The 13,891-nt window shown below is 37.8% G+C and overlaps 1 protein-coding gene across 2 annotated transcripts in view; it reads left to right on the forward strand.

Moving 5' to 3' along the window:
- Positions 1–13,891, forward strand: part of LOC150091347 (cytochrome b5 reductase 4) — a 210,578-nt gene that overhangs the window by 94,251 nt on the left and 102,436 nt on the right. For both annotated transcript variants that reach the window (XM_090383334.1, XM_090383328.1), the window contains one exon: positions 11,880–11,937. In XM_090383334.1, coding sequence (XP_090239460.1) covers positions 11,880–11,937 — 58 coding nt within the window. The remainder of the gene's footprint in view (positions 1–11,879; positions 11,938–13,891) is intronic.

Genomic DNA, 13,891 nt, shown 5'->3' on the forward strand with positions numbered 1-13,891 from the left:
TTTAGTCGATGATAAAGAATAAACATTCTTCAACATTTATAAGTCATAAATAATTTCTCTATTATTATAATTTGCTTGATTTTACAGGCTACGTTTTCATTTCTTTGGATAAATCAATCATTGTTTAAACATAAACTAATTTCATTGTTGATAACGTAACCCCTATTTTTAACATTGTCTATGGGAAATAAATTCCAGCTTTACGAGTTCGCTCTGGGAACGAATTAACTTGTAAAGTCGAGAACTACCTGTATATAGATTTATTAGGTTTATAATACTTAATACAATTCAATAAAATCTTTTTAAAATTTTTTTCATTCTTTTTAATAACATGCGAAAAAAAAAAAGATTGAAGGTGTCAAAGAAAAGCAAGTATAGTATTAAATGTGTGGGTTTTTAACTTTCATATAAACTATTGCTTCACAAACGATACAAAAAAAAAAACTGAAAAAATAAATGCTATCTAACAAAATATTAATGAAATATGAAAAATACGGCCACCAAAAATGGGATTTCTCTAGTATTAATGGTGAGCAAATGATGAAAGGATGTATATTTATACAGCATTAGTCAAAAAAAAAAAAATCACCACCTCATCTTTCCATCATTTCTAAAAATATGTCTTTTTTTTTTTTTTTTTTTTATGTAAACCCCAAACACGAGAGGTATTAGAACCTATAGTACTTAGTACCGTGCTTGGGTTAGAGGTTGCGAAGACGAAAGAAGATATTTGTTGACATTGGACTTGAACTTCTATAGACTGTAATTTTCAGGAAATACATATGAAGGAAGGTTGTTCCAGAAAACGGCAGTTGAATGAATAAATGAGGAAGATGAAAAGTTGGTTCTGTGAGTTTGAAGTTGGACAGTAAATGGATGTTGGCTGGTGGCGGCACGTGTTCGGACCATTTTGAAAGAGAGAGCAGGAATTATAGAAGCCAATTCAGAAGAACAGTGCCAATGGAAGTATCTGTAGAAGAGGCATGCAGCAGAAACAGTACGTCTATGAGACAGCGAGTGGAGAGACACTGTTAGAGATGAATCATTAATTAACCTAACTGCCCTCTTCTGAATGGAATCAAGAAGCCTGAGAGAGGTTTTGGGGGCATCATCCCAGATGTGGGAACAATATTCCATGGCAGGGCGGATTTGCAATTTATACAGAGTGAGCAACTGTTTGGAAGAAAAGTAATGCCGAGAGCGAAAGAGAAAAGTTTTTTAGATGCAGAGGGAGCAATATTTGTAATGTGCTTGTGCCAAGAGAGATTAGAAGTCAGGGTAATCCCCAAAAGAGTTATATCATTTTGCTTAAAAATCGGAGTGTCATTAAAGATAAGCATAGGAGCAGAAGAATCCTTTTTAAAGATAAGCATAGGAGCAGAAGAAGATATAAGACAGGACTGAGTTTTAGAAGGACAGAAATTAACCAAGTTATTTTACCCCATCGGAGAATTATCTGGAGATTAGCATTTAAAGAATTGGTAGCGGATATTCAAGAAGTTAAAACTGTTTGTGCAGTATAAGGTTTCTTAATCTGAAAAGTGGAGTGTAATGTGCTATCATCGGCAAAACTATGGATAGGATTTCCAGTCAATGGAAGAAGGTCATTAATATACAAGAGGAAAAGAATGGGGGAAAGAACTGAACCTTGGGCGACACTAGCATTAGTGGAGAAGTTAGAAGACAGAGAGCCATCTGCCATCACCCTCAGTGAGCGATCAGAGAGAAAACTGGATAACCAATTACTAAAAAGAGTTGGTAAACCATAAGATGGAAGCTTGTTTAGAAGACCTTTATGCCAAACATGATCGAAAGCCTTTGAGATGTCAGGAGCTACTTGTGTTTCACCAAACCTTTCCATTGAATGAGTCCATAAATGGGTAACATAAGCCAGAATATCACCAGTAGATCGACACTGACGGAATCCATACTGGTGATCGTTGATCAGATGGAAGGTTTCTAGGTAGTTTAAGAGTTGGCGGTTAATTGATTTCTCCATTACTTTAGAAAGAGTAGAAGTAATTGCAATGGGACGATAATTGGATGGGAGGGATTTGACACCCTTTTTAGGAACTGGCTGGATATGAGCAAATTTCCAAGCAGAAGGAAAAACACCTTTGGAATAAGAAAGTGAGAAAAGGCGGCAAAGAATAGGAGAAAGTTCAGGAGCACAGGTTTTGAGAACAAGTGGAGAAATACCATCGGGACCTGGAGCTTTCTAAGCATCAAGATTCGTCCAAATCCTTCTGACATCCTTTTGATGGAAGACCACAGGAGGCATTGAATGGAGAGTGTTGGGAATGGTGGGAGGTGTTTTACCAAGGTCATTAATATATGAGTTGGAAGAAAAATGGAATGCTAGCAGTTCAGCTTTATCCTTGGCTGAAGTGACAATAGAACCATCTAGTTTGGACAGAGGTCGGAGCAGAGATGGGCAAAAGTTACGGCCAATAGCTTTGGCAAGAGACCAGAATGTTCGGCTACCATTAGGGCAAGAAGCAAGTTTTCTACTTTTGGCCTGTTCAAACTCTAGTTTGGACTGATTAATAACTGCTTTACAATTGTTGCGAGCTTTGGTGTAGGCAGAAAATGAAACTGAAGAATTAGAAACAAGCCAATTACGATATGCAACATTCTTCTCTTGAACAACTTTAGCACGTTTATTGGAAAACCAAGGTTTATAAAGGACGAGATTTTAAAGTGGAGTGTAGGATAAAGGATTCCATTCTTGCAAGAATAATTTCACTGACAAGATCTGAGCAAACGAGCCTCAGAAGTTTTGAAACAGTAATCCGACCAAGGAAAAGAAGAAAAGAAGTCTTGCAGGTCATCCCATTTTGCATTCTTGTAATGCCAAACAACACAAGGTTGGAAATAGCCACGAGATAAAGGTTCCATTGGAGAAGAGACAATCACCAAGTTGTGATCAGAAGTGCCTAAAGGACCTCTCACTTCGACTGTGTACTTAGAAGGGTCGTTTGTGAGAAAGAGATCAAGCATATTGGCTGTATGATTAGGATTGTCTGCAATTCTTGTAGGTAAATGAACAATCTGTGCAAGGTCATTAGTAATTTCAAAAGCCTCAACATCTCGACCAGTTGGGTCGGTGTGACTAGAAAACGGAAGCCAGCTGGAATTGTGAACATTAAAATCACCAAGGAAAATTATCTCACTGTTAGGAAAGTTGGACTGGAGAAAATCAAGCTGCAAAGAGAGGAAGTCAAAGAGCTCCAAGTGATTAGTGGAGTTGGGAGAACGGTAGAGACAACAGATGAATTTGACACAATGAGGTAGAGAGATTTTCAGCAAGAGAAGATCAAAGAGAGGAGATTCCAAATTGCCAAGTCTCTGACAGGGAATATCAGAACGGACATATGCACAAGTACCCTTTGAGGTGAAAGGAATCATACAGCGAATAATTTGGGCATCTGAGATGAGCAGTAGTTGAATCAACCGATAACTGAGATTCTGTCAGAAAAAGTACATGGGGTTTGGCAGATTGCAAGTGGAAATGGACATCGCTGAGATTAGAATTGAGACCACGTATATTTGTGAAATGAATTAGGAAGTGCTTGGGAGGTTTAGATCTTTTCGCAGATAAGCTTGCTCTATTAGTTTGACAATTCATAGTGTATTCAATAGTAAGAAAAAGTGGGTGGGACATGCTGTATGAAGTAATGAAATTTTTGGATATGGCGAGATCTGGGTAAGAATATACCCAGATCCTTGACATAATGTGGCCTCGACAATGCTCCCCGCATACACACCACTCGGACTACCTCCAGTCACTATCTGGCATAGAGGTAGCAAGATTATACACTAACTGATCCGGAAGCCTCCTAGAGAGTTACCAGTAGGTTCGGTCCGGTGTAGTAACCAGCGGCCGGCCTGCAAACACCGTTTGAGAGCTGTACCCTTGAAATGTAAGGAATATTGGATCTTGCCACGATGTTCATCATAACCTGAAAAGTCATCAATCATACTGCATGATGGAAGAGATAGGGAAGGGTTGATCGGAACTTAGCTCCAGAGACTAAACATGGATTCCACCACTTCAAGCCTCCAATAAGCAGAGTGGTGGTATTGCACTGGTTGATGAGAGTCATCTACCACCTAGTACTGCCTGGTAACATAGAGGGGTGGCGTTCCTCCATGTGGTGTGGGTGCCACACCTCGACCCCTGCTTACGTTGGTTCACACCTGGGTGGTCACCCACCATGTACTTGTGCATGGAGGTTATACCCAGGATTACTAGCAGTCCCACCATCGTGAAGGTGCAAGCAGAGGATTTGGCTGTCACAGACCGTCCGGACTTTGCCGAAATTGGGTCCACTTGACTTGAGTGTCACCCGAATATCAGTTCCATCAGCGTTTTAGACTCCCAGGTAGCAAGTACAGCTTATCTGGCGTATCTGAGAGAATGTCTGTGACAACCTTAAGGACCAAATTCTTTCAAATTCTTGTCTAATTCTTTCTTAAATTTATTCAGACTATTTGCACAAGACCAGATGGAAGTTTGTTTCAACACCCATTGATTGTCTGGCTAAAGCTTCTATCCTACAGCCATCATTAGAACTTAAATTTATGTCCTCTTTTGTTTGTTGTATTGAAAGGGTAAGGATGCCATCAGAATTTAGTTTACTCAGTCCATTTAAGCCTTAAACACTTCAATCAGGTCTTCTTGCAGGTGTTTAGCTTCCATGTGCTGCAGTTTGCAGAACTAATGTCTTTTTTGGTAAGAGTACCCTTTTGTGCCCTTAACTGATCTTGTTGCTCTTCCCTACAGTCATTGTAACAGATTCACATCCTTCTAAAAATGAGGTTTCCAATGTGTATGTGGTACTCGTTGTGGCCTAACCATAGTCTTATACAGTGGTATAATCACTTCTTTGTCCCTGATGGGAAAATACTTGCATATCATTGACAGAACTCCATGTGCTCTCCTAGCAGCCTCTCTGTGCTGCTCAGAAAACTTCATATAGAACTGTACAATAGTACTTAGATTTATTTTATTTTCCACTATTTCTCAAATTATTAGAAGGAATGGGTGTATGAAGTGGATTATTATTTTTTATTTTTTTATTTTTTTTTAGCTGGTGCTGTAGAAGCTTTGCTTCCTTGCACTGTGTTGCCACCACTAATACTAATACTTCTTCCCCCAGAAGAATAAACTTTCCTTTGTAACAGGTTGCCCCGATATTACATTGCTTTCAACAGATAGCTTTACATATATTACAACTTTGAATACTGATTTTGTATACAGGTGAAACATGGAATAATACTTTACTCCTGTTTTGCCTGTGTGTTGTCACTAAGACTACTTGTTATCTGATGTGGGACTAGTTAGTCTTGAAACAAGCTGTCATACTAGCCTCTTTAAGCAAATAGCCAGTTAACCTTTTATAGAGGCTATATGTTTGTAAGTAGTGCAATAACAAGGCAACTTGTTGAAAATGCAACTTTGTTCTTCTGTGAGAAATAAAACCATTGCATTATCTGCTGTTTAAACCTTGTTGCCCACAAAACAGATTAAAAAACAAGATATAAGATGCTTGCAAGTCCTGCAAACATCTTATAAAGAAAGAAATGACACTCTTTTTTGCAGGAATTCTTAAAGACAGAAGTGACCATTCACATGAGTGCTGGATTTCTCTTTAATATTTCCAGATTATAAAATGTTGGTTTTCGTAAAACATGCTGGATTTTTAGAATGCCATATTATACAGAGTTTGCTGTAGTTTCTATGATTACTTCCCATTTAGAATTTGCAGTGGGTAACATCTTCAGTTGATTCTACTGAAGAGAGTTTAAAAACTGTCTTAAGGCCATTGTGGTCACCTTTATGAAAGCAGTATCTCTTCCCTTAACCCTTATCAGTAGTTACATCATTAAGTAAATCTCACATCAATATATTATGATCACTGCTACCTACTGGTTCCTTTATCTGGCAATTCTTAATGCATGTATGGTCCCTGTTGATAATCAGATCAAATGTATTGCTTTTTCCTGCTGCCTGTTTAACATGTTGGAGTAGAAAGCAGTCACCCAGTATGTTTAAAAAACTCTGCTACTATATGAGTCACCCGCCCACAAGTTCCTGTCACTATCTGGAAAGTTAAAATCCTCCTTTACAAGACATTCTAGCCCACTCTGTTTGTCTGTACAGTTGTTTATTATGCCCATCATGCTCATTTGGTCTATAACATACTTCATCTCTCATTTTTGTTTTTCCAGTGCTTCATGTCATGCCAAACTGACTCAACTGACTACCTGTATCAATTGGTGCATTGCCTAAGATTCCATTTGCTTCTTAACTAAAAGCATATCCCCATTCTATCCTTTCTGTACACATTGCGCTCACCATACTGAAATTCCACATCCCTCATATATGAGTGATGTGGAGTTTTGAGAACGAGATTCATTCATTCAGTTTTGAGAACGAGTGTAGCCTGTGCAGATGTAGCTTTTTGCTGCTCCTGGAACAGAGAAGTTTTTCTGATTTATTTCTGTTTTATTAGCTTAAATTGGCATATTAACTTATTTTCTAGAGTAGCTTTATATTCCTATTTACGATACTTGTTTAAAGTAACTTAGATAGAGATTTTGTAGGTATTACTTAGTATCGGTAAGGGTGTTGACCGTTCGTAAATTGCCGCCATTGTAACGCGATACAAAATATCTCGAACTAGATAGCATAAGCTTAATATAGTATAGTATAGTACATAATATTGTCAATTAATCAGTAAAATCTATTAATCTTGTTGAACTTCATTGTCAGTTAAATTGTACTTTTAACTATACATATAACGACTTAGGTTACGTAACATAAATAATTAGAAAAATAAATAATTAATACTTAACTTGATACAGAAGTTATATAAAGGGATTTCGTAGATAACACTCGATACTGAAACATAAATATAGCATTATAACTGTGTTGGGATACAAGTTTAGGGTTTTAATTTTGTACTGAAATTGAAATTTTATTGAAATTAAATCGAAATCATGACTCAAACCAGAGCAGCAAAGCAAAACGCTCATGCTAATGGGAGTGCTGTGGCTCAGAGGAGAACTGAGGGGGGCAGTTGCCCTCTGAATCACAGCCTTTTAAAATGCACTACTTGCTTGATGTTTGTGGAGCAGTCGGGTACGGGACATGATACTGCCATGGGGGATGTCTTTGTTTCTGCGCGATGCAAGGAGTGTAAGGAAATCAGGCGACAACTGAGCGATGTTATGGGCCTATATGAGAGCTTGAAGGACAGGGTGGATGCCCTCGAAGGATTAAAAGTGAGGGGCCCATCAAGCAATCAGCTGCCCACACCAATGCCAGAGCTTGCACTTGGTCATCGTGCAACACAGCGGCAGCCCCCAAGGCATGCACTGGTCCCAAAGGAACTAGTAGTTGTTGGTGACTCTATTGTCAGGGAAACGGGAAACATGCTTTGTAAAAAGGATAGGTGGAACAGGACCGGGATATGTCTGCCAGGGACAAAGGTTGATGACGTTGTAGAGCGGATATCATCTTTTAAGGGCACAAAAGATGATATAGTTGTACACGTTGGCACTAGTGATATTAAGAGTAGGAGACCGGCGGAATTACTTAACAAGTACAGGTCACTGTTGAAAAAAAGCCATGAATTAGGGTTGAATTTGAAAGTGTCTGCAATTTGTCCAGACACGATAGGAAGGAGTATATGATGAGAGCCCTGTCAATCAATTCGGCCCTGGAAAGACTGGGCAAGGCTCAAGGGATAGAATTTTTTTCAGCCTGGTCTGTACTTGTTAACAGGAGAGACTGCTTCTACAGGGATGGGATACAATTAAATAGAAAGGGTGCAAGAATGTTTGCTGATGCTATTGAGGCAGTGTTGGTGGGTCGGAAAACTGCTAGATTGGGGGGGATACAAGGACTAATAGATTAACAGTAGCCACTGGCAGAGGTGAAAGTGATTCTTGCACAGCTTCTATTGGAATGAGCAGCAGCCTGGAAAATAAGATGCAGGATATTTCAGAGACTGCTGGGAATCATTGGGGTACAAGTAAACACATGGGTTGTGTTAGGGAAAAAGAACAGATGCATGTATACTTGCGTGTACACCAATGCTAGGAGTTTAGTAAATAAATTTGATGAATTTGAGGTATTGCTCAAAACATCAAAGACAGATATTTTGTGGGATTTCAAAGACGTGGTGTCACACAGATATAAGGAATGCAGAACTGGAATTTGGGGAGTACAATGTCTACAGAAAGGATAGGAAGGGAGAAGGGTTATGCTATTAGTTAAGAAATACATAAAATCCAAGGAAGTGAAGCCAGTCGACATCGCTGGACAGTGCAGTGTCCAGCGATGTCGACTGGACAGTGCAGTGATCACAGTGTGCTGAAGTGGGATTTACTCAAAGAGGTAACTACCATTAGGGGTAAAGGGAAGGGTTATTGCTTTTGTAAAGGCGACTACGATGGACTGAGACAGTATTTAAATTCTATACAGTGGGACCAACTGATGATGTTACCAACAGCAAATTCAAAATGGGAAGCATTCAAAGAACTTATCTTGGAAGCTACTAAGCTTTACATACCAACTAAGAAATATTGTTCAAGGTTCCTAAATGGATGTCAGATGAACTAATGAGACATATGGCAGAGAAGAAAAATGCATGGGATACATACAAATTAACAGGTGACACGGAAGCCTATGATAGATATAAGCTGGTCTGTAACCAAGCCACAAAGGAGGTTAGGCAAGCAGAGGCAGATTACGAGAAATCTTTGGCAAAGGATACAAAGAAAAACAGCAAAGAGTTCTTTATTTATGTAAACTCTAGAAGGAAGGGGATGAATCAGATTGGTCCACTTGATATTGATGGTTCAATTGTTGGTGATCCTGCTCAGGTAGCTAACGAACTAAATGAATATTTTGCATCTACATTCATACGTGAGGAGTTATTCAGGGAGGGGAATACCAGAGGTGTATTAAACTCTGGCAGTAAGCTAGAGAATCTTGTAATCTCTGAGAGTAAAGTGGAGGAGAAATTGTTGAAGATAAACACAAGAAAGGCACCTGGGGTGGATAGGATCTATCCAGTTATATTAAAGGAGGCAGCTAAGGAAGTAAGCAAACCCTTAGCCATAATTATGACAGCTTCCTTTGACTCGAGGGAGATACCCATGGACTGGAGATGTGCAAATGTGACCCCGATTCACAAAGGAGGATCAAAGGCTGACACAAGTAATTATAGACCTGTGAGTTTAACTTCTGTTCCCGGAAAATTAATGGAGGCACTGCAGGATCATCTAGACAAGACTTCAGTTATAGCTCGGACACAGCATGGTTTTGTTAAGGGGAAGTCTTGCCTGACCAATTTGATTGGATACTATGATGCAGTCACAAAAGAACTGGATGCAGGGAATAACTTTGATATTATATACTTGGATCTTAGAAAGCCTTTTGATACTGTTGCACATGGAAGACTGCTGCACAAATTGGAGCAGTGTGGCATTGGAGGCAAATTGCTGCTATGGATAAAGGAGTGGTTGAGGGGGAGAAGACAGAGAGTGGTAATCAATGGACACTGCTCGTCGTGGACTAATGTTATTAGTGGAGTCCCTCAGGGTTCAGTATTGGGTCCATTATTGTTTTCTGTATTTATAAATGATATTGATGATGGTATATCAAGCTTAATGTCCAAGTTTGCAGACGATATGAAGGTTGGCAGGGTTGTCAAGGACACTACTGATACTATGTTGCTGCAACAGGATCTGGAAAGGTTGAGCAGATGGGCTGAGAGGTGGCAAATGAAGTTTAACATTGACAAATGTAAAGTACTACATATCGGAAATAGCAACCCCAGAGCAACGTATCAACTCTGTGGTACTACACTGACAGTGGTAGAGAATGAAAAGGACCTGGGGGTGGTTGTGCAAGCAGATATGAAGTTCTCTGAGCAGTGCAGATGGGCTCCAAGAGTAGCTCATGGTGTATTGTCAATGATATATAGGAATTTTTCTAGCAGGGATAAGGAGGTGATTATTCCCTTGTATAAGGCAATGGTCAGACCACACCTAGAGTACTGTGTACAGGCCTGGAGGCTTCATTTCAGGAAGGATGCAGAGCTGCTGGAACGAGTACAGAGGAGGGCAACAAGATTAGTGAATGGAACAAAGGGGTGCTCTTACGAAGAAAGGCTTAAGTTTTGCAAATTACAGTGTCTGGAGACTAGGCACCAGCGAGGTGATCTAATAGAGGTGTATAAAGCCTTGAATGGTTTGAGCATGCTCAATGCTGATGGGATTCTCCCTCTTGCTCAGAATGGGCATAAATTCAAATTGAGGAAAGACAGATGTGGGATGGACGTGCGGAAATTTGCCTTTAGCCAGCGGGTGATTGGTTGGTGGAACAAACTTCCATCCCTTGTCGTGGAAGTTGGTAGCCTAAATAAGTGTAAGGCTCAGCTGGACAGGTATTTCGAACGAACAGAGGGGTGAAGTGGAAGTGGTTATTTATTTATTTATTTTATTTTATTTTTTTTATTTTTTTTGGCTGATGCTGCATAAGTTTGCTTTCTTGCATCAAATGCCTCTACTAATGCTAATGTGGAACACTTCCGATTTTCAATGTCCCTTTTGATGATTTAACTGTTCCTTAAGAATCATAAAAGTTGCTGACTGTACTCTTAGCATTATTGTACAAGCAGTTATTCATGTGCCTGTTTTTGTTCCTCGCTAACACAGTCTGTGTGTGTTTGTTTATCCCATGAGGACCCTCAGCAGGCCTTGCAGTTCGTAATGATTTGCTTTAGGGCTATTGGTTTAGAAAGTGATATTACTGTGGTTTACTGTTGAACTTAATAAACATTAATTAGCTATTTCACAGTAGATAAACTTGTTGAGCTGAATAAAATAGCATAACTTAATAGCATTTAGAAATAAATGAACATCGAAATTGAATTTAGGATATAGTAATAAGATAATGAAATTGTTTAGAGATTTTGGAGTAGGTATATAACAGTGATAGATAAATTTGTAGAGCTTAATAAATTTAGTGAAACTGAAGGTAGATGATCTTTCTACCTAATTAAATTACAAGGGCTGTTCATTGAAGAGTGATCATAATTTTTTTTCACAACATACCTTTATTAATCAGCCATATTTTGATGAAATGCACTTACTCCAATCTGTTAGATCATGTTTTTGTTTTTATTATAAAAAATTCATTTTTAGCTTTTCTGCTGAGTTGAAAATGCTCTTGTGTTAATTATGATTTAATAGAAGGCACATAATAGAAAATACATACAGCTCAATTTCTTTTGCTGTATACATGGTTTTGCTTGTCTTCTGTTATACCCACTTCCATTGGTTTTTAATCCAGCACATGCATATAATGAAAAACAATTTTCAGAAAATATACACAACCAGCACATCAGCCCCAAATTATGGACTATCATTGGAGCTGAGATATTGCCTTTATTTATCTCATTTCACCCTTCAGGATGAGTGGGGATTGGGGAAATAAAGGCAGTATGAAAAGAGAGATGTCATCTTTCATGTTGGCATTTATTAAATGCCAAGCAAACAGTTAACCTCTAATAATTTGTAATAAATCAGATTTAAAAACCAAAAAAAAAGAAAAAAACCCACAATCATTTAGTAAATTGGTTGGTAAAGGCATATGAAAAGATGATTCCATTTCCAAATTTAAAAAAAAATAGCAGAAAAACAAAACTGGCATCTCTCAAATGCCATGTGATTGGTAAAAAGAGTTAATGAGGAATCAAAATAGATTATTTGAACTGGTCCCCAGTTGGTTTATATAATAGACAACGCACTGTATTAACACTATATATCAGGAAATGTACAAGTGAAATTTTATTTTACAGATGATACACAAATGTTAAATTCTACACAGCCTACTCAAACTGAAAGGAGGATTCCAAAGTACGTATCATTTGAAACAGTAATCATGATTAATGGAAAATAGAATTGAAATACCTAACTTTTAAAAAATTTACTGTACTTTTAAATGTGGCAGTAAAGCAGCAAATGTAACATAACTGTTAGCAAGTTTATTTGACTAATTCAGTTTTGAATTTTGCAATAAAATTTGTAAAGTTTATAATGTAATTAAAAGTAGTCAACCGACCAGTTGAATCATTGAAATGAAAAATAGTCAATGCAATTAAAAAATGGTCAATGGCAAATTACATAATGATATAAATGTTTGTTGAATACTTCTCAGTGAGACCACATAATTATTAAATTATGTGGTCTCACTGAAATTACAGAATGTAATTTCTGAGTTTGTTCCCATCAAATTCTCTTCCGCTAATTGTAGTAATGTCCCTCACTGGATGTTGAACAAGCTTGTGTATTTAATTCATCGCGAAAATTACCTCCACAAAAGGTATTTAAAACTCAAAACTAACTTTAGCTACTTTTCCTTTTCTTCCCTTAGATGTCATGTTAAGATAATTACTAAATCGCAATATTCTCATTATCTTCACTCACTTGAAGCCCAACTTACTCGGAATTTCAATTCGAGACCATTGTGGTCCTATCTCAAACGGCTTTTGAGATCTTCTAGAATTCCTATGCTAATTAATGATTCAAATATCTCTATCAACTGTCCTCTTGGTATTGCTAATATTTTTGCTACGCATTTTTTGAAACTTTGTTCTTCCGAACAGTAACATTCTCTTCCTTGTTATCCGTTTGAATATAATAGTATTGACAGTTTTGATAGATTAGTTCTCACTACTGATTGTGTCCAGTCAGCCATTTCTTGTCTTAAAGATTTCACTTCTCCTGGTCCCGATACCTTCCTTGCTCTTTTCTTCAAGAAAAGTAGTTCGTCTTTGGCTCCAGTTCTTACAACTCTCTTCAAGTACTGTCTTCTTCATGGCTGTTACCCTTCATCGTTCAAAGAGGCTTATATCATCCCAATTTATAAAAAACAGGGTGTAAAGCTAAGCTTAATAACTACCAACCTATTACTATACTGAATACAATTGTGAAAATTTTTTGAACTCTTACTTTATAAATACCTTAGTTTCTATCTTCACCCTTTTATCAGTAATCATCAGTATGCTTTTCTTCCCAGGAAATCAACTGTTTCAAACCTTGCCCTGTTTTCTCATTTCCTACAAATGAATTTGGACAAAGGAAATCAAATTGATTCACTTTTCCTTGATATTTCACATACATTTGGCTCTGTCCACATCGATCTTTTGCTGTTCAATCTGTCATCTTATGGTCTACAGTCCCCTTTACTAGATTTGCTTGATTCACTGCTTAGAAATTGTAAACTATCTGTACTAATTGATGGTACTTCATCAACTCCATTTACTGTTTCACAAGGTGTTCCTCAAGGCTGACCATTGGGTCTGCTCTTCTTTATTGTTTATACTAATGATCTGTCAACCTTATTTTAGTCCGTTAATGTTGAGTGGCAACTCTATGCAGATGATATTAAACTTTACCAAGTTATTTGTTCTTCAACTGACAGTGATGAACTCCAGTCCTGTCTTGATTCCCTCTCACTCTGGCTCAATAAAAATAACTTGTTTCTAAGCCCTTTAAAATGTAAATTGTCGCTTTTGCTGGAATTGTGTAGTTAGACCCTCTGTCCTTACTGATTATTATATTGGAAACTCTTTAATTGCAAGTACTGATACGTTCAAGGATTTAGGTGTCCTATTTCGATCTGATCTTCATCCCTCTTCCCACCTCGATCACGTAATATCTTACACTTCTAAACTTCTTGGATTAATCAAGCGTTCTTCCTCTGTTTTCAAGAGTGACAAAATTATAATTCTTCTCTACAAGCAGCTTATACTTCCCATTTTTGATTATTGTGATATTATCTGGTCCCCACAACAGAAATATTTGAACT

This window comes from Mastigoproctus giganteus, chromosome 1 (assembly GCF_048544385.1).
Source record: "Mastigoproctus giganteus isolate SK-2022 chromosome 1, ASM4854438v1, whole genome shotgun sequence".
Taxonomy (NCBI): domain Eukaryota; kingdom Metazoa; phylum Arthropoda; class Arachnida; order Uropygi; family Thelyphonidae; genus Mastigoproctus; species Mastigoproctus giganteus.